General features: G+C 39.5%; 2 protein-coding genes and 1 non-coding gene across 3 annotated transcripts; 2 read left to right on the top strand and 1 right to left on the bottom strand.

The window, feature by feature from the left end:
- Positions 1-5,450: 5,450 nt before the first annotated feature.
- LOC145987030 (cilia- and flagella-associated protein 263) lies at positions 5,451-14,661 on the bottom strand. Its single transcript, XM_083121493.1, has 6 exons — positions 14,479-14,661; positions 13,094-13,382; positions 12,078-12,311; positions 10,728-10,954; positions 9,241-9,440; positions 5,451-5,791 (listed from the first exon to the last, which is right to left on the bottom strand). The coding sequence occupies exons 1-6, from the start codon at positions 14,624-14,626 to the stop codon at positions 5,549-5,551; spliced, it is 1,341 nt and encodes a 446-aa protein (XP_082977619.1). The 5' UTR covers positions 14,627-14,661; the 3' UTR covers positions 5,451-5,548.
- Positions 14,646-25,481, top strand: LOC145985282 (uncharacterized). The gene is made up of 7 exons (XM_083119105.1): positions 14,646-14,819; positions 15,776-15,955; positions 16,362-16,487; positions 17,648-17,767; positions 20,490-20,626; positions 22,058-22,228; positions 25,229-25,481. The coding sequence occupies exons 1-7, from the start codon at positions 14,739-14,741 to the stop codon at positions 25,479-25,481; spliced, it is 1,068 nt and encodes a 355-aa protein (XP_082975231.1). The 5' UTR covers positions 14,646-14,738.
- Positions 15,002-15,072, top strand: TRNAS-GGA (transfer RNA serine (anticodon GGA)). Its single transcript has one exon. It is a non-coding gene; the product is annotated as a tRNA-Ser (tRNA).
- Positions 25,482-25,768: the final 287 nt, after the last annotated feature.

The following is a 25,768-nucleotide window of genomic DNA, read 5'->3' as shown; positions in this document are numbered from 1 at the left end:
TACTTGCGTACTACCCATTTGAATGAAGCTGTTGAACAAGTGTACAAACTGACAGAATTGTTCCTCACTGTTCCTGCCTCAAACTCGTCGGTGGAAAGGTCGTTTTCTGCACTGAAGAGGATTCATACATTTCAACGCAGCACACAGACTCAGGGAAGGAAATCTGACTTGGGAAAAGGAGCTGCCAAAGATATTGACCAGAAACTCCCGATTCTGCGACGACGTGATTGAAGAGTTACAGTATAAATGAGAATTTTCATTAAGTAATACATACGCTATTATTGTTAACATAGAGTGTGTTTTGTGTTTGAAATTGAGTATGCCCATACATCACTTAGATTCAAATAGATTCTATTTAGTTAAAATATCTTTGGGTTTTCTTTATCCAATATTCAGATCAGGTTTATCTAAGGAAGTCTTACACCTTTCATACAATCACGCTACGCCATGGCCGTAGGCAGGAAAAGATTTCGGGGGGGTTCACTCATAATTGTTCCCATGCGCATTGCAAGAAATTTGAATAATAGAAATAATAACAATAATTATTATTAATTAATAATAATTAAAATTTCATTATAAATAACTAATTGATACAAACGTATTATTATTATTATTATTATTATTACTGTCCTTATATCCTTGAGGAGACTTTTCTACTATCCATCAGAAGTGTGAATATGCAGCACAAATGTTTTTATTATTAGTTTTACGTTTCATGCAGTGTGTACTGAGATGCACAGTTATTATATTTTGTTATTAAGTTTTAGGTACCTCAAGAAAAAGCTTTAAAAGTAAGAGAAATTTTAGTCATAAAGTTTATGTTGTTTGACCATTCACATAAAACTTAATTTTTGGATTTTTGAAAACTGTGGAACCAGTTATTCTTCGGATTAAATGGTAAAACATAACATGGTGCCTGTATTGTAACCTCAATTTTTCGATCTAACGTCATTTTTCTTTGGTTATTCTGTTCGAATACTAACTGGACATTATTTTCGTTATTAACAATAAAACTAACAAACGTTCTGCTATTTTGTAACTTGCAATAAACGATGTCAATTCGGGGCGAGGGGGTTCTATGGACCAGTTCGATCTCACTTTCCGACGCTCATATTGTTCCTATATTTACCAAACAACATTATATACAACCACTACACTATACAAGTATGTCCTTTATAGGACCGCATATAGGTTAAATGTATGTACTATATCGACCGCTGGGTGAAGAGTAGTGAATGTATTGCGCTACGAAGCTGGATATCCTAGGTTTGAACTCTTATAAAGGGGTTTTTAAACCCTTATCGAACAGGGAATTTAAAAGTTGGAACGGGAATTTTGGGACAATCACAAGGGAACTTTCAGTCTGATATAGGAACAGCACTGGAAAGAGGACAACAGAAGTGAAAATGAAGGGGTCGCGGGTGGGCTGCGATTCTGATAATTAAACCCGTTTCGCTCAAATTGAAGAATTCAAAATGTTTGAAAATTCTAGCTCGATCATTTCAGAATTGTCTCGCTGTTGTATTTTTGTGAAACTGCAAATAATTTTTTGAAAATGTGTCAAATTTTGGTTTCTAAACTTCCATTAATCCAATATGCCAGAAGTTTCGGGGGGGGGGGGGTTGAACCCTAAAAAAAAAGTCTCTAAATACGGCCATGCACTACGCCACTGACTATAATGACAATAAAATATTTTTATTATTATTATATGAACGTGAGACTTGTATGAGTGCATTGTAACAGAAACAGAGTCTCCTATAGTAACCCATTTGAATTCAGATGGCATTGAGAAGATGGTGGATAATGAAAATATTGCTGAAAGGGCAATTGATCATCTCTCACGCCACACCAATCAGTTGATAGACTGGTTAGAATAGTTTGCGATGCTTCAGCTTCTGTTTGTAGTGAAAGAGAAAAAGATGTTAATGTCAGATTTAAACTTGACCAAATTAACCAATTACAATCCTATGAGAAGCAATTTCATTATTTTACACAAAGAAGGAAGTAGAATAACGGGGAGGTGGGGATACAAGTGGATGGTGGGTGGGAAAGATCTCACTGGCAGCCACGTGGAGAGTTCTTGTTGCAAATTGTCCATGACTATTTTCATTAATTTTTCTCTTGCATCCTGTGTTTTTAATCGATGGATTTTTATGTATGCTGGTGCAGAACTTATAAACAGTTTGTTTTAAATTTTCATTTAATTCTTGAAGCTCTTATTGGGTCAAATAAAGTGCTCGAACATGGTGGTGGACAATTTGCACGGTAATACACCTGGATCCCACTGTACAATCTGCAGCATTACACCACACACATGCACGGACGTCTCGTTTCTCATTGTATTATTTTGCATTTGACCAAAAAAAGTTGCAATTTCGATCAAATCAAGAGCTACACTTCCTTTCTTTTGATACAAGATAAAGATCCCTCTTGAGGGGCTGTGAGAAATCATTCCAAGGGTTTATAAAATTTTTTGTAAGATGTTTTTCAATTAAAAAAAGGGGGGGTTTTCTATGCACCCTATCCTAGTGGTTCCCAAAGTGTGAGGTGCTGTGGCTGGCCCTGGTTTACAGGGGCGCCGAGAAATGTTCCAATATATTCACTGAAATGACACTTACTTGTTAGTCTACACATGGTTTTAGTACTTTTTACATATATGTTTCTGAATTTGATTTTTTTTTTTTAATTAAGGCAAGCAACCTAACCACACTAACTCAGCCTTGCAAGTGTTGGATAGGCCGACATTCTGACTTGGGCGTCGCGAAATAATCTTGAAACAGTAAGGGCGCCGTGAAACGAAAAAGTTTGGGTACCACTGCCCTAACCTACATACAATCAACGTTCTCAGGATGGTAACACTGCTCACATTTTCCAAAACATTAATACAAAGAGAAAGATGCGCCCAAGTCTGAACTGTGACTAGATTCCAAGGTGTTTAGGTTCTTTTGTATCCTCAAAATTTGAAGTACTTACAGAGTTAAAATTCCTCCTCCTACCAGCATTATACAGGGTGTCATTTTAATGGCGCCCACGGGCCACAGATTCGTATAAAGGACATCAAAACAAACAACATTTTCCAGTAACATTTTTCTCGTTGGTGCGTCGATTCGACGCTACAGCCGTTCAAAAAAGACCGTTTTGCCGCCTGGATGCTGGCAACCACACACAACATTTGATCGTACCTGTGACCTCATATCCTGCGGCGAAACAGCGCACGGCAGGGTTGCAAGGAACACACACATTTTGTGAAAAATGACAAACTACCAACCACATTATTAGCTGTAAAACGAAGCGGGAAACGCGTCCAGCAGACCGAAGACCATAGCCTACCAGCCAAAAGATCAGCAGTCATCTCAGGGGAAGGGCGAAGTGAACGAACGATATGAGAAATGGTAAAAAAACGTATTCAAAATGAAATGTCAATGTCGGATTTTGTCTCAGTCTACATCTAAAATATAAACAACAATACATTTGATTGGACTTACAGCTTACACGTGGCTGTTTACGCCCAACTACATGTCAAATATTTGTAAATCTCGTAGCAAGTAGTGTTGCCCACGGGACGAGACAGGCTTTTAAAAATTCGAGACGAGACGAGATTGATCATGTGTCCCGAGACAAACGAATATTTTCGAGACGAGACGAGACAGGCCAAAGTCTCGTCTCGTGGGCAACACTAGTTGCAAAGGTTGATATCTACCGGTTTGTGTCCAGATGCCATGCGGTACTTTTGTGTTGATAACGGAAGTATCCGAGGTTCACGTTGTTACATTACGGCTAAAACAAGTACAACCACAATCTAATGATGAATCAGTACCGAATATACTGCCCTGTTCACATTTGCAAACTATTACATATGTATCCGGTGCATAGATAAACACATAGTCGTCTTGGAGCTTGTATTACTACTACTTATATCCCTGTATTTTCAATCATTTTTGACACTTGCCTCATAATGCTCTGAATATACATTATATTATCTGTTGCTTACCTTTGGAATTTTGAATTATTTCATTTCTATTTTGTCATCTGTTCAGTGTGTCACAGACAACTAGCATCAGAAGAACGAAGTGGATAGACTAAATTGTAGATGCCAACTTGGTAACTAGATTTGCAAATATTTGACATGTAAGCTGAGACAAAATTCGATATGACCACTTCCACTTGAATTCTATTTTCTTTCTACTATTTTTCGTATCGTTTGTTTACTTCCTGTTAGGTTACAGAACGTGTTTTCTCGTTTTGTGTTACGGTACATAATGTGGCTGATTGTAGCTATGTCATTTTTCACAGATTATGTGTGTTCCTGGCAACCCTAGAACGAATCGCTTCACGACGGGATATGACGTCACAAATGCAATAAAATGTTGTGTGTGGTTGCCAGCATTCAAGCGGCAAAACGGGCTTTTTTGAACGACTGTAGCGCCGAAACGACGCACCAACGAGAAAAATGTTACTGAGAAACGATGTTTGTTTTGATGTCCTCTATACGTTTCCGTGGTCCGTGGGCGCCATTAAAATGACACCCTGTATAATAGTGTACGTTCAACTTACGTAATTTAAAAATATATAATCGCAACATTATCCTTGAAATCGTTGAGCAAAATACACCCATAATGAAAGGCACCTTGGAACTTCTTTTTTGCGGACGTTTAAAAACAGTGAAACCTGGCAGCAGCCACGCAATCAGAAGGAAAGAGAATGTGCTTTGACGTCATCAGAAGCTCACAGCTGGAGGTACTGAATCACCTAAGATAACAGCTCCCCATCTAGTGAAATAGACCGCGTGACGTCTGTAGAAATGCCTCCCCAGTGTGTGTGCAGTCGACAGTTGCCAGAGAAAACAATTAGCGGTAGATTTTTAGGAATGGCGAGTTATGTAAGCTGTAGAACTACGCTTCAGTTTCGTGTCACCCTCATCAAAGGGCGGTAGCGAGCCAAATAAGAAAGAAAAAGGTGGGATTTTCTGGTGAAGCTATTATTTTAAATGCCAAAAAAAATTGTATATTCCGATCTGTATAGCATTTATTTTTCTTTTCTTTTTCCTTGCCATGCTACCGCCGCTGCCCAGGCAGTAGCGAGGCGTAACTAGTTTTCCGCGACGATGTAAGAGTAAGTCGAAGAAGTAAACTTTTGATTCCAGAGAATTTCTTTTTCTTCATTCGTCCCTTTCTCTTTTCTATCACTTTCTCTATTTCTCTCTCTCTCTCTCTCTCTCTTCTGCTGTTCCTCTCCTCTTTTCTTTGTTACTCTCGTTCTTCTACTATTCCTCTTCTTTTTTCTTTCTTCATTCCTCTAAATCTCTATCTCCTCTGTCTATTTTGTTTCCCTTTCTCTCTCTCTCTCTCTGTGTTTATTCTTCCTTTTTCTATCACTTTCTCTCTATTTCTGTCTATTCTTCCTCTTTATTTCCTTCTACGTGTTTCTACCTCTGTGTATGTGGGTTTGGCGAGTACTAACTGCAAAAAAAAGAATGTCTTGGCCATGCCACTGGAGACTACATACTCATGTTCTTTAAATGTGATTCATGGATGGAATAAATCTAAATCTAAACACCTTCATCTTCAGACTCGTCCTTGCCTTTCTTGACGTCTTGAGGTCTTCTTCTCCTCATATCAGCCCTGAAACGCATTATGGCGTCCATCTTGACCTGCTCTGACTTCACTGAGGTGAGGACCTCCTTCCAGCTAGCTTTCGTGTCATAAGTCACCTTTCTGTCCCACATTTTCTCCTCTTTCCTCAAGTTCTCCAACATGCGTTTGGAATCCCTGTAGTCGGATATACGAGGCACCTTGAAAGAGAAAAACCGTTGAAATTAAGACCTTAAAATTGAAATTGTGTTCCAGACTTGGTTTGGGACAATCTCATGTACTCGTAATATAGTGCAAGGAAACAATTTACCACCAAACTTGCTTATTTAATTGTAAGAGAATGGCCAGGGTACTATATACTATAGTCGCACTAACAGGAAAAGGGGGGGAGGGAGATTCCGGGATCATCTTGAAATCCAATTTCGAGTAAGGCCTATTCCTCTTTTGTAGATGTAATGGCGGGTACTGGGGTGTGGGTCAACGAATATGTTTTTGGTTGGGGCGGTGAAATAAAGAAATCTCGATGTTCTCCACAGGAAATTTACGCCATTTCTCGACAAATCGGGAAACTTTGGGACGGGAAATGTTCAGAATTTCCTACTCTATGTAATCATACTATATAATATTTGTCCCTGAAGCAGTGGCGGCGATTGGAGGGGGTAGTTACCCCCCCCACTTTTTGTCACTTTTGCTCCCACACTATGCTGAACCTTATGTATCAAGGGAAAGTAAACTGTCATTGCCGCCCCCTCAGGTTTGGAACCCAATCGCCGCCACTGCCCTGAAGTGGTTGTTTTCGAAATTTCTGGAAAGAAAACTGCCGTTTCCGACAATTATCTGAATATTAGTGCTAATACAAATTTCCGACATTTATACCACATAAATTGAATTTATCCATTCATCGGGATTCATAAGAATCGAAAAATTAAGATTTGATTTTACGACGCCGCGTACATGAAAAAATATATTTACGTTCTTCCGGTTCAGTACAAGGCATAGGCGTAACTTGGTGGAGTCAGGGGGCACTTGCCACTCCAAATTTTCAGATTTATGAAAATTTACAAGTTAATCGGACTTTTGGTATTCCTCTTGGAATGTGAGGAGCAAAGTAACGAGTAGCTAATTTTTATGATTTTGCAAATCAAATGTAACAGTTATTTATCAAAATAGTGCTGGATGATAATTTTATAGGCTTCAAAACTCTTTATTCTGCCCCTCCCCCCAGTTTGGTCCCAAGTTACGCCTGTGATACAAGTTATTCATATTCCCCATACACACCAAAGAAAATGCCCGGTGAAGGCAAATAGTGGTTGAGATCCCCCGCAGTAGTTCCAGTTCCGATTAGCCTTCCTGTGCATAAAGTGGACCACCAAAGACGGCAAAGATAACAGTAGGCAAATTGACCATCATCATTTTCATTCTTTTCTGTGCTGCACCCTGTGTTGTTTTAAAGAATGGAATTCTGTTGATGCGAAACAGATGTTTTCCTCTGCTTATTGGCGTTTTTATTTCAATTCATGATCATCATATTGTGGAAAGCAGACTGAACGAAAATGATGATAGACAATTCGCTTACCATTTATTTTGCCGTTGGGTGTACTGTACAAAGTTATTTCTGATATAAAATAAAGCCTTTGTGCTATACACTAGGCAACTACAAGTTTCATCGATCGACGCGTCAAATTATCTGGCGCTGCACACACACATTGTGCTGCCATCTGCAGAGTAAATAGTCAAATAAATGCTCACGGAGGGTTAAGGTGGCTGCCGGCCTGAGTTTGAGGGACAAACTTACTTTGAACATTGCCTTACCAGGAGCGGCGTTTCCCATTTTTCCGAAGGCCGTCGCGTTTATGAGTCGACCGAGCTTCATGCAGAAAACTTCGAGTCGCTAAAAGGGCAATAAAAGAGATAGTTTCGTTTCCTAAAGAGAGAAAGAGACAGAGAGAGAGAGAGTTCCATGTGTTGAAGTAAGTGCATGTCCAGTACAGGTGTAAATATTTTTGTGCTCAGTTAATTGGCGCTATGGAGCAATGACGTACGCAGGATTTTGTTCTGGAGGGGTCTGGAATTGTAAAGGTAGATAATTTTATAGCATCGTTCTAGAGAGGGGGAGAAAGTCAAATAAAATCTTTGTCACTTGCCATATTTTTACCATAGTTTTAAAAGACAAATAGGGTCATAGGGATCACCTTATAAGAGGAGGGATTACCACTTTAGTTATCCCCGAGTTCTTTACTGCTCTCATTTGAAAATTTTAATTTTCTCCAAATTTCAGGAGGAGTTGTAGCCCCATAACCCCCCTCCCTCCGTTATACGCCAGTACAATGGAGTTCCTTTAAAAAAAGGTTACACATGTTTACATGAAATTTTAAATTAATTTTCTCTCTATTAAAATGGTGCGTTTCATGCTAGGATTGCAACACTTCTTGATCTGATTTACACTTTTATTAGAGTACTTACTGAAATCAGTGTGGTATTGTAAGAACTTTCCAGAGAACGGAAAAATATCATTAATATGTTTCGAAGAATCGGAATATTATTTCTAAGGCTAGAAATAGAAACTGGAGATGGGGAAGCAGTATCCAGGGGTAACTGTCTCATCCTCCCTGTAAAATACCACTCTACTTATTATAGCTCATATTATTATATTTTACAGAAACATTAAATATTGTTATCACGAGCCGCCAATTACAAGAGTGGTATGTTCCTGCAATTTACAGAATTCCATGCTACGAAAAACTAATTAAATGGAGGTGTTTTCTCTCAGGGCTCGTTTATGCATATGTCGACCTCTGTGGTGGAGTGGTTAGCACAGCGCGTTACAACTTCAGGGGTACCCCCTTCGAATCCCAGCCTGAGCATGGGTGTTCTTTGTGAGTGCCCCTCCATCAATTTCATCATATCATCACTCATCCTCATCGTCACGATTAGCCAAAAGTGACAAAAAAAAGCTAAGCAAAATAAACCATATCAAATCGTGTATACTTTGCATATTTGGCCATTTCTACTGACTGAGCATATTTTAACCATTTTCGGTAATGTTCAGCCATCACTGAAGTTGTTGAATTTGCCTTGAAATCAAAGGGTCCTGGGTTCGATATCAAATGGAGGCACATAGCGGTTCGGATCACAATTTAAATTGCGCTTCCAGACCCGATTAGCCTATTGGGACTTGAAACAAAAAGTGTTGTTGAATTTCATACACTGTTAGAAGTTACCGTAACATTCTACCGCTATAATTTAAGAATCAGCCTGTTAATTTACAAATACGCAACCGTTTTTTTTTAAAAAAAAAATGAATTTGGATGTTTAATTATAAATAGTAGTAGCGTACGTTAAGTGTGTTGACTGTGTGATGACCGTTATTGCTTTTAAAACAGTCATGGTCACTTTTTTTACATCAGTTAGATTCGTAAAAATGTGCACTCCCAAAATAATGATAGCCCCACCCCAAGGGCTGTGAATGAAAACATAAATACGCCACTGGTGTCTCAGGATCGTGAACGTTGAACCGCACAAGCATTTTCAATTTATCCGGGCACTGGACATTCAAGAGTCTTGCTTTGTGTAAACAAGAAAGTGGACAAAGTAAAATGATAATGAGCGATGAAAAAAAATTGCAAAACAAATATAGAAGGCTACTTACCTCGCAGGTTTCGAGGAATTTCTTGACACTTTGTTTTCTTTGGATTTCCTTTTCAAGCGCTTCCTTCAACTCCTTGCACGTGGCTTGCAATTTAAAAGACTCCCTTTGTCTCAAGGCCACGCGTTCGTTAATCTCCGAAATTCTCTTTTCTTCACATTTCATTTTCTTCTTTGCTACGTTTAGTCTGTTCGTGTAACGACCTAAAAGTAATGATTAGTGTATAGGATTAATTTATCATTCTTCTTACAACTTATTTGGCATGTTGTTGAGAAAGCATATTTTCATAATTATCGTACTACAACAAGTTGTACATGAATTTATATTTACACCCAGTGCCGTGCCCAAGGGAGAGGCCAAGCGAGCCATGTCCCCCTCCTCGAAATATGTAATATTGTAGCTAACATTTGCGTATAAAAATCTACGAAAGTAACATGGGCGATTTTTCAGATTATTTTCAAGAATTTCGATTTTTTTTCATGCGTAAATAAATGGGTTGTTTATGGAGAGAGGCAAGCTCCAGAAGTCTGCATCCTGCAATATTTGGTAATTTTATAACCGCACATTCTGACATGTTCTTCATTATAAGAATCATTGCTAATACGTATCATTTCATGTATAAACATATTATTTTATAAACATACAATTATCATGGCTGTTCAATGGTGTTGGTATAATATTGTTAATTTGCGGAATACAGTACTATTCGAATACTTCTGAGAGGTTTAAGGTCAAGGTATGAACCTATATGTAAACAACCAAATGTCAACCTCACTGAACTATATTTGGCAGACCATCGAGGCTCTGGCATCTGGACTCATTGCCAGTATAATCCGCTGAGGGACTTGTGTTGGGTCGTCCATGATTCTCCTTTCATCAATTTAATATTTTAATGTACCACCATTGCCGGCGATTAGGGGTGCGTGGGGACAGTTGCCCCCCCCCCCACCAATTTTTGCCACTGTTGCCCCCCGCACTATCGCTCTTAATGCTAAACTTTGTCTACCAAGAGCAAAGTAAACTGTCCTTGTCCTCCCCCCCCCCTTAGTTTTGGCACCCAATCACCGCTACCGTCTATAACCATTCACTCTCACCTCCACGATTGGCCAAAAGTGACAGAAAAATGAATCAACCAATCGACTATTTCTAACTAAATGTAAACAATAAGCACCAAACTGTACGTCATTTGAGATTTGATAGCCTGTCTGTAAGTGTCGGGTCAGAGGTATCTATCGTTGAGTTGAATTTGTTCTGTTACTTTGGACCATAATATTCCAACTCTACAATTGTACATCTAGCTGCAATATTACTACCATAGTGTTGGTGGTTACATCTAATACTCCCAACAGAATTTCGGATCTTCTCTTATTTTTCCACATTATCGGATCTGCCCCCCTCCCTAAAGGAAATTCTGGGCTCGAGCCTGTTTACACCTGAGTTTCCCAAAGGTGAAAAACTTAATTTTCACCTGGTCCGTAAGTTATACCTACCAGCTGTAAGTTTCATCAACATCAACTTTCTATTCCGTTCCTGAAGCAGTCCACTGTACTCATCGTTCTGTATCCGAAGCACTTCCATGTCTATGGCGGCCATCGGGTCCTCCTCCTTGGACTTGAGCAACCTGTTGGTGCTATTGAGTGAAGCTTTCAACACATTTATCTGCATGTGGAGTTTCCCCGCCAACGAATCCAGCTCGTTATTCTTCCCCTGCAGGTGTCTGCAAGCGAGACAGTAAAGCAATCAGCAGAGCCGCTCTAGGGAGGAGCAACTCGGGCACTCGCCTGAGGCCCCGAGCTAGATTAAAATAATTGTTTGTGTGCGGTTTATTACGAGTTCATAGGGAGCTGGTGATTCCAATCAAACAACTAGTTTGATTCTTCCTGACTTTAATATACAAAATTTCGTAAATCATATTCTGAATAAAGCACTAATTACATAATAATCATGTTCAAATATTTCAATCAAAAATAGTTAATATGCACTATTCGTTTAACTATGAATGAAATTATGAAGTAAAAATATTATTTTATGTGAGACAATGTAAATTCACTACATCAAAATTCAATGAGAAGTAAACAAAAGAGAATTATGATAGAGAATGCTACTTTGATAAGTAATACTTTGAGGGCCTCTCCAATGGTGTTGTGATAACGCATGAAATCAAGGGGTTTCCGCACATTGCACAGTGGTTAGAATCCCAGTTTAAACTGTAGGTCCAGTCCCGATTAGCCTATCTGTGCATAAAATGGACTTAAAAGAACAATTCAATCAATCACTCAATTAATAGTTAGACATTAAACAGATCCAGTTTTTTAATTAAATATAATTAACGTCGCACCTGTGGCACATCGGAAATGAAAAGATAACATAGTTTAGAAAATCTTATTAGCCTCTTATAATTCTTGGTTGTAACCTTCAACATGTTCTTCTTATTTCTCTTCGGTAATAATACGATATATGTAAATTGTTTATTAATTGCAATAATGCTTATGTTGTGATTATATTGGACATCTGTACTTTAGAGTTTAGACTAAGCAACAAAACATTATCTTCTTTATAGGCCCCGCGTATATTGTATGCTGCAGACCTCGCACCCATCTAGGCGATCAGATTTCATTTTCAATGCAATGTATTCCTGAGTGGAAATGGACATCTTGAGCTCATTGAAATTCAAGGAACATTCTCGATTTGAAGTATAGAGGGCAATACAGTTCCGGGTCATTTTGACCTCTAGCGGTAATATTGTTAGTTACTGCACTCCACTCCATCAACTGTTACTGAAAAAAATACTTACAACAGACTTTTGTAGTAAGGCCCTAATGTAACGTAGATGAACTCACCGAATAAATTCTTCCCCAGATATTTTTCTCAGTTTCCTTCTTTTACTCCGTGGTAGGAACTTCTCGAGATCGACTTGACTTTCCTTAACCTCCTCAAGCTGAAGCTGAAGGGTCTCCAACTCGGCTCCCAGTTTGGTTCTTGTTTTCTTGGAATTAATGGCAGACTTTTTCATTCCGTTCATTAACTTCTCTGTTTCAGATTTTACGATACCCGCCTTCTGCTGTGCTGGTAACCTGCACGTTGAAAATCCAGTCAGCTTTTCAAAGTACAAAACAACATTCGCTATAGTATCGTTTACTCGAACTACTTGCCCAGTAATTGTATACTTGTACAATTTCATTTTAAAAATATGTGCTAATATATGCTTATAACAAAACAGCTTCTAACGTTCTGTAAAACTTACCCTTAACAATGAAAAATTTAAAAGAATGAAAACTGTTGAAGCTTTTTCTAAACCAAGATATTTTTACTCCAACTAATATTCAGTGTTTCAAAAAGTCGCGCAAAACAAACTTTGATGGCTTATAACATGAAAATCGTAAGATATATTTATACCTGGTTTTCTGCATTATAAAGCCTCATCCACTGAGGTATTTTCCTATGTTTAACATTATCAGTTTACTCCATACAGAAAATTCTATAAATTAATAAATGGCGGAAGCCAGCTTAAAAATATTTCCAGAATGCCACTTTTGGTCGAGACAAATATGTAAGAAATAATCGAAGAGTGAGACGTCCGCTGACTGATGCCGTGTTAATCGGTTATTTGCGACCAATATTGATCATATGCATCATTTGATGAATTTGCGACTGGAGAATAAATGGGTTAAGTGAAAAAGTGTTATTTTAGGGGCATATCATCTTAACTGGCAACACTATCATGTCAAAATTTTATCAACAGACGCAAATATTGGCCATAGGAAAATCATAAATCTTCATTTTCCAAAAAAAATATCCAGTTTTGTGCCGGATTAAATAAGGAATGGAGGATTGCAATGCAGATAAGGTGTTTTACCAGTAACTTCTCTTCTTTTCCCGAAGACTAGCTGGGGGCATTCTAGCTATGCTCCTTGGTGAGTGGCCCCTGGCAGAGAACGCGGGGGACGCCGCTCGGCTGCCGACAGACGATGGAACGAAACTTCCTTCGGGAATGCCTCTGCTGGTAGTCGAACTGCTTCCCTCTTCCACCGAAGACAGGTCCAATCTGCTTGAGTACGCCTCCATGACTTCGATTTCATCTCGAAGTGTCCTGTTAATGTTCCTGAGTTCGTTCACAGCCTTCCATAGGTCTGAGTCGCTCATGTCTGCAATATATACGAAGTGAGTAAAAACATTAGTTTCAACAAATTGGATAGGAGATGAACAAATTATAATCATTAAACATGGGAAGAGAGAGGCCTGTGTATGTTTGTGTGTGTGTATATGTGTGTGCGCGCGCGCCGGTGTGTGTCTGGGAGGATTCAGGTGTAAATAGAAAGCTCTCCTCTCATACACACACACAAGCACGCACGCACGCATGTTGTGGTCGTGAAATAATACTGATCCTGAATAACGTAAAAGAAAACTAGCCGACCTACATGGCGGATTGGTTATCATAGCGTGCTGCGACGGCAGAGGTCCCGGGTTCGAGTTCGGGATAAGACATGGATGTTTGTGTTTGTCGTCAATGAGAAAATAAAGAATTGAGTAGAACTGATACATGTGCAAACAGAGATAAGAATGGCTGGGGAAACCCCTGCTTATTAGTTTTCCTTTTTTAAGAAAGTAGTTAGCACAGCACGCTACGAGCGAGGGTTCCCGTGTTCGAATCGCGGCCTAGACAAGGGTGTTCTTCGTGAGTGTCGTTGTAACATATCATCGTTCATCCTCATCTTCGCTGTTAGCAAAAAGTAACAGAAGAGTAACGCTAAATAAGAAAAATTAAATTAAAGAAATCTGTGCAGAGTAGGTAAAAGAATTTACCTTCTTATCGATTAATTACAAGTAGAGAATATTTGCTTTGACAAAGGCGAAAAAAATAAATGGGAATGGCATATTTGAAATGTGTTACAGTACAGAAAGTATTAAAAACAATAACTAAGTATCTGAGATAAGTTGGTGTAACAGTTATAACAAAAATTGGGTATGTATCAGCTGTCTGAGATGGTGGTGAGTAACATTGAGGGTTCACAAATACGATATAAAATCAGCACTGCGTGGCCGGCATAAAGTTAACTTCGTCGAATACATATAAAAATATCTCAAAATACGAAAAAATAACTTTACTCAAGTCATCGCTAGCATCTGCATTTTCCAAGACGAAATCTAAAAGTGCTGAGAGTATGTGAAAGTTATGCTAGAAATTTATAAAAATTGCTGGTGTAAAGATTGGTGCATAGTTTTATTGATATATATTCATACCTTCCACATTTTTATCTCCACTTGATTCATACAACAGTACAGAGAGAGTACTTAAACTGACTGTCGACTCTCTATAACATGCCATGTTCGTCTCACATGTGTTTCCTACCTCGGCGGCAAGGTGTTTATCCATTGTTTCCTTCTCCATAGAAACAAGTAGACGGAGACCCAGTGCGGTCGGTGGTCTCGTGCCAACTGAAACCGTCACTTCGTATCGATCAAACTTCAGTCATCGCTGGAACAAGAAGGCAAAAGTAAAAATGGCTTACGATCTGGAGGGATATCGAACCTCAACGCGTGTTGGTCACGAGTACAGGCATCCTAGGTTAATACATTTTGAGGTAAGAAGTACTGTCGTGCTAGCTTTAGATTTGGACATATATTTGGATATTTTCTTGCAAACAAATTTCACATAATCAATGATGAATAATTGTAATAAAATAAATATATCAAGACTTGCACGTGCAGAGACGATTTCACACAGGTAAAACAGCACCAGCGAAAATGCAGGGGAAGTCAGGCCGGCTCGGTAGCTCAGTGGTAGAGCAATGGCACGGATTGCCAGAGACCCGGGTTCGAGTCCTGGTCGAGCCTGCATTTTTCGCTGAAAATCTACATATTGCATGTTTTTGTTTTAACAACAAAATATAAGTATTAGTCTTGAATTCAAAATATACTTTTACGTTAGGATATTATCGAAAACATACACAAAAAACGAAGTGTGTCTGTGTGTTTGTGAGTGTTGCATGCTTTCTCTCTCTCTCTCTCTCTCTTTCTCTCTCTCTCTCTTTCTTTCTCTCTCTCTCTCTCTCTCTCTCTCTCTCTAACACTAACATTACATATACACAATAAAAGTAATATAAGAATGCAAAACGAATATAAGTATGATATCTAATTGATTTATATCAGTAGAAACAAAATCTAAATAAAAACGTATACACAAAAGGCTAAAACCATTTCATATATTTTGTAACTTGTGACATTTCTAGCCAGTTGATAAAGGAATAAGTTCGCTACTTTATAAATATCTGATATCATATATATATATATATATATATATATATATATATATATTTATATATATATATATATATATAAATTCCCTCATATATTTACTAATATATTTTTAATATTTAGTAATATGTACAAAACATAATATAAATATGTATGTCATATAATAATACACACACACACACACACACACAGACACACGCACACAGACAGACACATTTGTGTGAATATAAAAGACTTCAATGATTTCGCACCCTAACAAACGCTCGACTTATTCTTCCTGCAGGAGAGAAATCTTCAGATACCGGAGGCTTTCCAGCCGACGGACGAAGTAGCTAAGGTGGACAGGCTAAGAAGCACAACAGGCACTCTTCACGACTGGAAGAACCGCGGCGTTTATGACAAAACCTACCCTCAAGCACCGCCGCTCTTTAGGCTGCATTTTCAACACACGTTGGCTGATAAGGTAATCCACCTACAGTTTTTAATTGCCTACATTGCATTAACCTATTCTGTAATATCTACGTGCAGTGATTTATCCTTACACCCCCCAAAACCGCCCTAACACTCCCCGCAAAAATTTCCTCAACATCCCCTAATTTTTTTCACAAATTTCCAATTTACTCTACTCATTCGTATAATAATAAAAGTAATAATAAAATCACGACAAATTTTAAGGCTCGGGCTTCACGGGCCCATATAAGTAGGCGCCACTGTGTTTTACTTCGCTTTCCCGCCTCTTTAGGCCTCGCGACGTTGATGATAAAGAGACTCGAACCTCATGGCGAGATCGTGAGTCGAACTCCCAATGCATTCGACCACCCAGGCGACTATTGTGTTGTTAAATTATTTGATCTTGTTTTACTTTGCAGTTTCTGCAGGATCCTCCGAAGCCAATGCCTTTTAAGAAATCTGAGTACATGGAAAATTACACCATGAAGCAAGTGGACAAGCCCCGAGCGAATATCGTGGGACCTGATCCAGAGTACATTTGTAAGGTGAGTTTGGTGCAACTAACTTAAATTTCGTTTTAATATATTCTAATACGTTGCACGCAGCAGCGCTGACGTCACTTAACGTCCTCCTTCAGGAATTTTGGGGAGAGGCATCCATGGTGGCCCGTCATCTGAAAGATTAGAAAGTACTACTTAAAGGTGATCTTCCACTGTGGTTTCATACTAAAAGCTCTAAACTTCTCGGGCTAAAAGCTCTAAACTTTTCGAGCTAAAAGGGCAAGCGCAACATTTTTGAGAATGTTATTGAGGGACTTTCGGAAGTCCATTTCTGCCCTTCCACTTTCTAATTTCTAGTGCACGATTTAAAGTTTTAGATAGCATAGTGGCTAACGCTGTCGCCTTGTAATGAATCTTTCCCGGGTTCCATTTGCGGTGAAACAATATTGCACAGATCCCACTTTAAACTATAGGCTCGGCCCAATTATCCTACCCGGGCAGGGGATAGTTGGAGCTGCATTTCTTACGTAATCGCGATATGCTCCGTGAATTCTGATCAGTACAGATTTTTTTAAGGAGCTACTAATGCGGATAATTTATCCTGTTATGAATTACCATTCGAATTATATTTCATTACACCAAATTTTCTCTTCGTAGCATTTGTAGTTTCCTAAATTGGCAAAAGGAGATAATTAATGTTTGTTTTTACAATAATTATCTTGTGAGCATTTTTTCACATTTGTATTTGTATTTTGTTAAGGGCGAACTCGCTACAGTGCCGGTTGTCAAATTTTTGGCACTCGTTGACAGACAGAAGAGCAGGTGGATTGCAATATTCTGGATTAATTTGTTTTAATTTACTTCGCATTTCTGCCACTTTTGGCTAATTCCGAAGATGAGGATGAGTGATGATATGATGAAATTTATGAAGCGACACTCACAAAATAACACCCATGCCCAGGGCGGAATTCGAACCTGGGACCCCTGGCGACGTAGCGCGCGCTGTGATAACCACGCTGCCACGGAGACCGGCGAATTACAATATGAAATAACCCGTTACACCATCACCTGGTATTTCTTTGGGTTCACGTAAGTTGTATCTGTAGTGAATCGGAACGTTTCGTTACCAAAAATCCGTCTAATGCATTACACTGCAACAACAATCATGTGACTTTAATGTTAACTACTTTTTATGATTACTCCAGGCTGCAGCCACAGGACGTGACTATCGGCCTCCCGTTCTTCCAAACGAACCAGGCATTTTGAAGCATTTGGATCCATATTGCACCACGACTCAGATGGCACACTACCCAATTCTTCCAGAGGCAAGTGTTTTCATTTATAAGTTTAAATTTGAATGTGTCATTTGTATTTGTATTTTTGTTATTTAGCGTCGATTTTCTCCAGTTTTCAGCTAATCGCGACCATGAGGATGATTGGAATAGTTATTGGACTAAATTGATGAAGGTACATCCACCGAGTCGTCTACATTTCATTGTGGACAGCGTGCCGACCCAGGCGCTGGAGTTTATGAATTATGTAAGAAAGGGTTCAAATTATGGATACACAACAATCTCTTGCTACATGACATTCTAATGTTGTTATTTAAGAAGACAGGAAATAGCATTGTAGAAAATATTGTGAAGTTCCGAATTTTTTTAATGGCTACTGAGCTTGATTCCTTCGGAATGTTTTGGTCCTGAAATCGTAATATATTTCTCTATTTTCTATTTTTGTTAATTTGCATCGCTTTTCTATCGATTCGATTACTCACGACAATGTCAAAGGTCTCTCCCATGGCGTAGTGGTAACGACTTCGCCTTGTAATCAACAGAGGTGTTCATTTTGAGTCAACCTCCCCTCACCCTCACCCTCCGAGATCGCTGTCGCCCTCGCCCTCCACCGCCCTCACCCTCCGAGATCGCAGTCGCCCTCGCACTCCACCGCCCTCACCCTCCGAGATCGCTCTCGCCCTCGTCCTCCACCGCCCTCACCCTCCGAGATCGCTCTCGCCCTCCGCCCTCCACCGCCCTCACCCTCCGAGATCGCTCTCGCCCTCGCCCTCCACCGCCCTCACCCTCCGAGATCGCTCTCGCCCTCGCCCTCCAACGCCCTCACCCACCGAGATCGCTCTCGCCCTCTCCCTCCAACGCCCTCACCCTCCGAGATCGCTCTCGCCCTCGCCCTCCACCGCCCTCACCCTCCGAGATCGCAGTCGCCCTCGCCCTCCACCGCCCTCACCCTCCGAGATCACAGTCGCCCTCGCCCTCCACCGCCCTCACCCTCCGAGATCGCTCTCGCCCTCGCCCTCCAACGCCCACACCCTCCGAGATCGCTCTCGCCCTCTCCCTCCACCGCCCTCACCCTCACAAGTCTTCCGGAGGGTGAGGGTGAGGGTGAGGTCTGCCCTCACGAGGGTCGCCCTCCGGAGGGTGAACATCTCTGGTAATCAAGAGGGACATAGTGGTTCGTATCCCACTTTAAACTGATGGTCCACTCCCGATTATCCTATCTGTGCGTAACAGCAACTTAGAAACCCAAAACTCGAAGAACGATATTGATGAATAATGAATGTATGAAATTGTGATAGGGCATTCATGTTCGACCGTAGTTCGAACCTGGGACATCCGGTTTAGAAGTGTGTTACTACTTTTCCAATAAGATCGGCTTCATCTTGAAATATCAGTCATTATACATATTTCTTGCTAGCTGTAAACCGTTTCTAAAAAAACTTAGAAATTCTAACTTAGAGAAACATAAATCTACCTTATTTTACTAATATCCGATGCATTATTGACTATGTCCGTTGCTAATATCTGCAAGTTGTTGAGTAATTATTTATGCAAAAAATATTATATGTGAGGAATTCGAGACTTTAAAGTGGCAAAGTATACAGAATTCCGTGGGTATGAATTCGATTAGTTTTGTGTTACAGTCTACTGATAGTAGATTGCATGCCACTTTCTTACATGCAACGATCTCATAAACAAATTATTTCCGGACATGATGCAATTCTATCGCCATTTCCTGGCATTTATTGAACTCTGAACCTGAAGTCACTCAATTTAAAGTAAGGATCTGTGCCAATACACTTACTTACTTATTTCTAGTGGATCTATCGGAAACACTAGCGTCATAAGTGGGACGCCCCAATAATCAAGAAAATTGCACTTCACAGACACGCACGGGAACAAATATAGATTGCCTGTCACCTTACAGCACCTACTAACTTTCACAGTGTAGTAGAGGACATCATGATTAATCACTTTTCTAGGAAACGTTCTCGTTAAGGTCTCGTATAGAGGCTACGATTTGATACGATTCGATGTTTGTTATTTAGCGTCGCTATTCTGCCTCTTTTGGCTAATCGCGGCGACGAAGATGATGGATGATTTGATTAAATTGATGGAGGGTCAGACACCCCTGGCGTCGTAGAACAACTCCGCCACGGAGGTTGGCTTTTAGACACCCGCGCGCGCATGTGAGAAGGGGTTCGGGTGTCCTTTTTAAGTCAATTTGGTATGGTGATGCAAACGATATTGAAGAAAAAGTTAAGCGTAAGAGCTACTGAAAAATTTGCTTCTACATATGTACAGTCAACTGCAATAAAAATGGGACACCTAGATCCTGATATAAGCTTCCCTGCAAAGTGTTGTGTGTCGCCTAACTCTAGGCGTTTACAAAACTTACCATCGAAAATTTGGTATTAAAATTCGTTCATCGCCGAACACATAACGTATTGCAGTGAAACAGATATTGCAGGATCTAGGTGTCCCATTTTTATTTCTTTATCAGTCCCCCAAAACCTGCTGCATAAAGTCTTTGAGCTGCTGCTGTCCCAGCACCTCACGTTCAACATCTTCATCATCCGCGAAACGTTTTCAGCCACCGAGAGCACACACTTTTCGGATATTCAAACGATCATCAATCTGAATTGTGCTGCCACCTAATGATACCTTTTGCCACTACTATTTTCAGCTATCCCACATACGTTTGTGACCTATTTACTGACTTTCCCTCGTATATAACGTAATCCCATCTTTTCAGAGTGAACGTCCTGGCTTTATCCCTGTGGCAATGGATTCGGCAATACCTCCGTTGGGAAAAAGCATGGTTGATACACGGGTCTTTAAAGAGAAGAAAATGGTTTGTGTACACAAACCACCGGGTCGAGTTCCAAACAAGTAAGTATTCGTTATAAGTAGAGCATTGCACAAAACATGAATCACATCCATTTGGAGACATTTTCGTAACAGAAATCCTCATTTAATTAGAAAGTACTAAAGAAGAGGGGTTATATGGGGGGCAATGACACGCTACCCATGCTAGTTTAGAACAACTATGTACTGAGTCACAGCGAACTCTACCTGTCGCTGTTACCCAGCGGCAGGGTATTTGTAGTAATTTTGATTGCATGACGGCTGTAAGGCTTGTCCCGGATACTCCTAGCTGTGTTAAAATCTCGGTTTGTCTCAATTTTTGTACATACTGAACTTAATCGCATCTGTTCACAGTTATTTCAGTGCGATTTCCCTCTTGTTCCCAATAGTGAACGAAATCTATCGCTGTGAACTATGCTTCTGCCATAGCTGCTGGGATTTTTTCTACTTCAACCTCTCCCTTTCTCTCTCTCTCTCTTTCTCTCCCCCCCTCTCTCTCTCTCTTTTTCTCTTTCTCTCTCCCTCTCTCTCTCCCTCCCCTCTCTCTTTCTTTCTCTCCATGTCTGTCTCTTTCGTTGTCTCTATTTCTTTTCATATCTTTTTTCTTTCATTCTCTCTCTAATCATGGCTGCCCCCTTTCTATCTCCCTTTCTCTTTCCTTCTTCCTGTCTTTTTCTCTTTCTTTCTTCCTCTTTCATTATCTCTTTCTTTCTCTCTTTCTTTATTTATTCTCACCATATCTCTCTTTCATTTCCATTCCCTTTTATCTTTTTTCTTTCATCCCATCGCTCCATTCCTCTGTGTGATTCGTGCTCTAATACAAATATTTTTTAAAATTTCTTATGTAATCTATATGGGTGGGCAGTTGGGCGCGCTGAAAATTTTCTGTGGTGAGATAAATCCATCCCTAAACAGCCATTAGTGACTATGTCACCTAAGGGAATTCAATTAATAAAATGGCACAAAGAAGGATTCCATTTGACGGCGCCGAAGCGCGATAGTGCCAAGCGTCAAGCCACACACTTGGAAGGCAGTTACATACATTATCAAGACAGATTTGTTTTCGAACTAAGTACAAGTTACAGAAGAAATTTCGAGTGTAAATGCAGATTTGTTGATTATTTCAAACTTTAAAGTCTGTGTTTCTCACAAGTACGGAAATGTGGCTTGACTGGAACTACTATCTCGCTATCCTTCATTTAGTGAGGCAAAAGTACGTATATTGCAAGTAGATACTCCTTATGTTCTGTTGCATTCAATTATTTTCTCTACAGTCCTGGAGTTATTATGTCCGATTTTAGAATCAGCACAATATAAATCATAACAAATTTGTCTAGCCTATTTCAATTTTTATACTAACAAGTTGCAAATTCATCATTGACACTTATGAACTATAATGCCTACCACTCATTATTTACGTTATAAAGAAGTTAATTATCCCATTTGTTGCTGCAGGGGCATGTTGACAGAGAAGCAAGAAAATTACAGGTGGGTATTACAGCCGTCTGACTCCAGTTCTGTTGGCGCATGCGCAGTCTACAACCAATCATCTCCTCACGAGACGTTTTCCATCCCTGGCATGTACTCAACCGACAACTTCCACATTGGTACGGGCTGGCCCGTTAGGTCAGTTGTGGACCCTGGATCAAGTCTAAAAAAGTATTAATTCACCTTGAAAATACTTAATCCCTTATGCTTTCAGTGAAGTGTGGGACTTACTCTTTTTTTTTTTACGTAACTTGCTATCAGGCTGACAAAAATGCAATGGTAAAGAACTTTTAAGACAATCATAATATGTGCTAATAAATAATTAATTATCTTTTGTCAGTTTCTAAATAATATGTATCATATTTAAAGTTGTCAAAATAAATAAGGAACTTGTAATTTTAGAAAATTTCTTATTAAAAACTTGATTTATTGTTTGCGCCAAAAAATGAAAAACTTATTTAATGTTTTATATTTTGACTACAGTGAAAAAATAACCAAGCCACTCAAATAAAACGGAGGAAAAAAACTGTACGAAATGTTACACAGGGATATATTCACATTTTATTTGGCTTATAACGGTCTCGAACTCCTTTCCACCTCACATAAAGAGAAAATAGGTAGCGAAAATGAAAAACATAAAATAAGTTCATAGCCGCCTGGCTGGTCTTATCGTCGCGATCAGCTAAAAGAGGCAGATAGGCATTAGGCAATATAAATGAAGAAAGATACAAAGATAGCACGGTTATCTTGCGAAATGTATAAAGTGCACACGTACCATATAACGTGCTACTATACTCTGTCCCGGCTATTTCTGGAGCAAGGCCGCGCATAGCCGCAGAGAAGGGGGAAAACCAGTGGGCAGAGCGAAGCAGTACACGCTGCTGCGAAAGGCAGGTGATTGCAGTTGTTTTCCCCACCACGCAATCTTGTTCCCTCTCACGTGTTCATTGGTGGAGCCGTATCGCGTGACTACTTGCGCACTTCGTTCGCCTGCTCTGGAGATAATTGGGACAGGGTATAGTAGCACATTTTGTTTTGACTACTGAGATTGAAGGAATGTTTTACATTTTTACTGTATGCTTCGTGTGTGTGTGTGTGTGTGTGTGTGTGTGTGTGTGTGTGTGTGTGTGTTGCGGTGTCACTGTTCGATACATTTAAAATTTTAATTACTCGTGACGAAAGTGAATTTCACTGTATAGCTTATACACACTTTTTCATTTTCACAACATAGGCTGATTTCAACGGCGAAACTTATCTTCTTTCACAATATGACCACAAAAAGAAGTTGTGTCGAATCACGTTTGGGGTTAACGTAGGATAGAAATTCCTACATTTGGGAGCCCTGGGAAACGATGCCTAAGCGATGTCTGTCGACATTTCCAATGAGCAGTGACAGCGTGCGCACAATGTGATTGATGTGTGACACAGTCACTTTTGAAATGTGTCAATCATTCATGTGATACCCTCAATATGTGCTGTTAAAGTTTCTAAACTAAGAATATAACATCCACTATTTTTTCTACTTTCTTTTGGTCTTATTGGCCCTCATAGTCTTGTCCGCGTCAATTTTCTAATTGTTTAAAGCCTCTTATCTATAATCTCACCAATTGCATGTAGTGAAAGTTGGGGAAATTGTGCGCACCTAAGGATAAATTACTCATAGCTGAGCATGTAATAGAGAGAAACTAATTATAAAGACACATGTTCACTTTTAATCTGCAGTACTTTATCTTTTAAGAAAACATAAGTTTTGAAACATTTCATTCTTAAAGAAGGTTCCAAAATCACAATCATCTACATAGGAGGTCGTATAGAATTGAGCAATGGTGTGCAATATCAAGACATTGGGTAGATGTTTATCAAAAGTCTGAATGCAAGATGATTATTTTTACAGCACGTCATGTTTGCATAAAAGCAATAAAAAGCGGGACAATATACGTGCATTGTAAATAAACTCATAGGAAATGTTGCCACTGTCAGCATGAGAAACATCTAAATTACGCTTTATTATTTTGGCCAGTTAACCACAAAATGGTACAGCTTTCATTTTCAGTGTTCAACGTATCCAATGAGGAGACAAAATTGAAGTCAATATCTTGGAGAAGTCATCACTGTTCATAGAGCCTTTATATCCCGATGCCACAGACATCACGTGAACCTTGGAACTCTACTATATGTTGACTTCTTAATGCTCCAACTTTATAAGTAGAGCTTTACTATTATACTTTTCGCTTCTTCTGCTTCATCGCCAAATCTATCGGGGCTCGAAAACAAGACAAACAATGAGACAATATTGTTGATTATGTTGAAATAATTCCGTGAAGGGACTTACGAACATTGTTGCAAATCGCGCACCATTACCCTGCAGTCATCTTCGAAATATAAAGGTAATAAAAACGTACGAGAGAAGAGTAAATTAATAATTGTTGTCACGAGCCGGAACTGAGGTGCTAAATCAGCAAACACGGTTAACTGCAGTTCGCCGGCTTAGCGGCTTGGCTGCGAGAGGGTTTTAAATGTGAGGAGGCACATTATTATAATGTGTCGATAGTTTACTTTTCATAGTTTGTTAATATAGCTAATACAGGAGGACCTCTACGATGGCGCAGTGGTAGCGTCGCCGCCTTGTAATCAGGGTCCCGGGTTCGATAGCCGCTAGAGGCACATAGTGGTTCGGATCCCACTTTAAACTGTAGGTTCAGTCCCAGTTAGCCTTACTGTGCATAAAGTGGACTTAAAACACCAATTCAACCAACCAGCTAATACAGGAGCACGCAATGATATATTCAGTATCTCTGGTTTCTATTATGATGCACATAATTGTAGAAGGAACAAAAAAAAATATGAAAAAAAGTGAAGAGATTCATCTGGATATCTTCACAACAAGATATCGCCAATGAACTACATTGTCACTTCTCAAGGAAGGAGACAGTACCCATCATGGTCAAATATTTTCCATGAGACATTTAGATTTTTGGGAGTGCACTATTAACCTCCGTTCACAATTTCCCAATCTTCCACTATATACAAATTTGTATTGTGCCATGTGAGAAAAACATGCATGTTTATATCAATGCATTCTCTATTCTCATTTCACTCCGCTACTGTCCTTGGTAATTCCACACTTTTCCTTAACAGGTGTGAGGATGATTCAGAAACTGTAGTGTCAAGGACATCATTATTCTTAAGAGATCTCAGGCGTTCATTGGTGCCAACTATATGGGAAATTAGCAGCGTAGCGAGTGCCCGTCATCATCAACGAACAGAAGACGCCACTAAATGGTGTGCAAGTTGCTGGACCCCAGGGATCGGTGGATGCACCCCATCAATACTGCATATTCTACGAACTGTTCATCCTTCTGTTACTAGTAATCCTTTTCTTACGCCGTAGTGGTCACTAAAGGTTTTCAATGCTACTAGCGCCAAAAAGTTATGGCCTTCATTAAAGGTACCATCAGAGTATTTACAGAGAATGAAGGCATAAAGAAAACTTAGATCTGCTTAAAATGAGTTCAAGATTTATTACAGGGTGTCCCACATAAAACCGGTACGCTTGTAATGAGCAATACATATGATGCGTAACAGTTTTATGCGGGACAGCCTGTACTGTATAACAAGAATACAGAAAATGATAAAAATACGGAATGTAACGAAAGAATAATGTATATTAATAAAAGG

Source organism: Lepisma saccharinum, chromosome 1 (genome assembly GCF_977018435.1).
Source record: "Lepisma saccharinum chromosome 1, izLepSacc3.1, whole genome shotgun sequence".
Classification (NCBI taxonomy): Eukaryota; Metazoa; Arthropoda; class Insecta; order Zygentoma; family Lepismatidae; genus Lepisma; species Lepisma saccharinum.
This window is presented reverse-complemented; position numbering and strand designations above follow the sequence as displayed.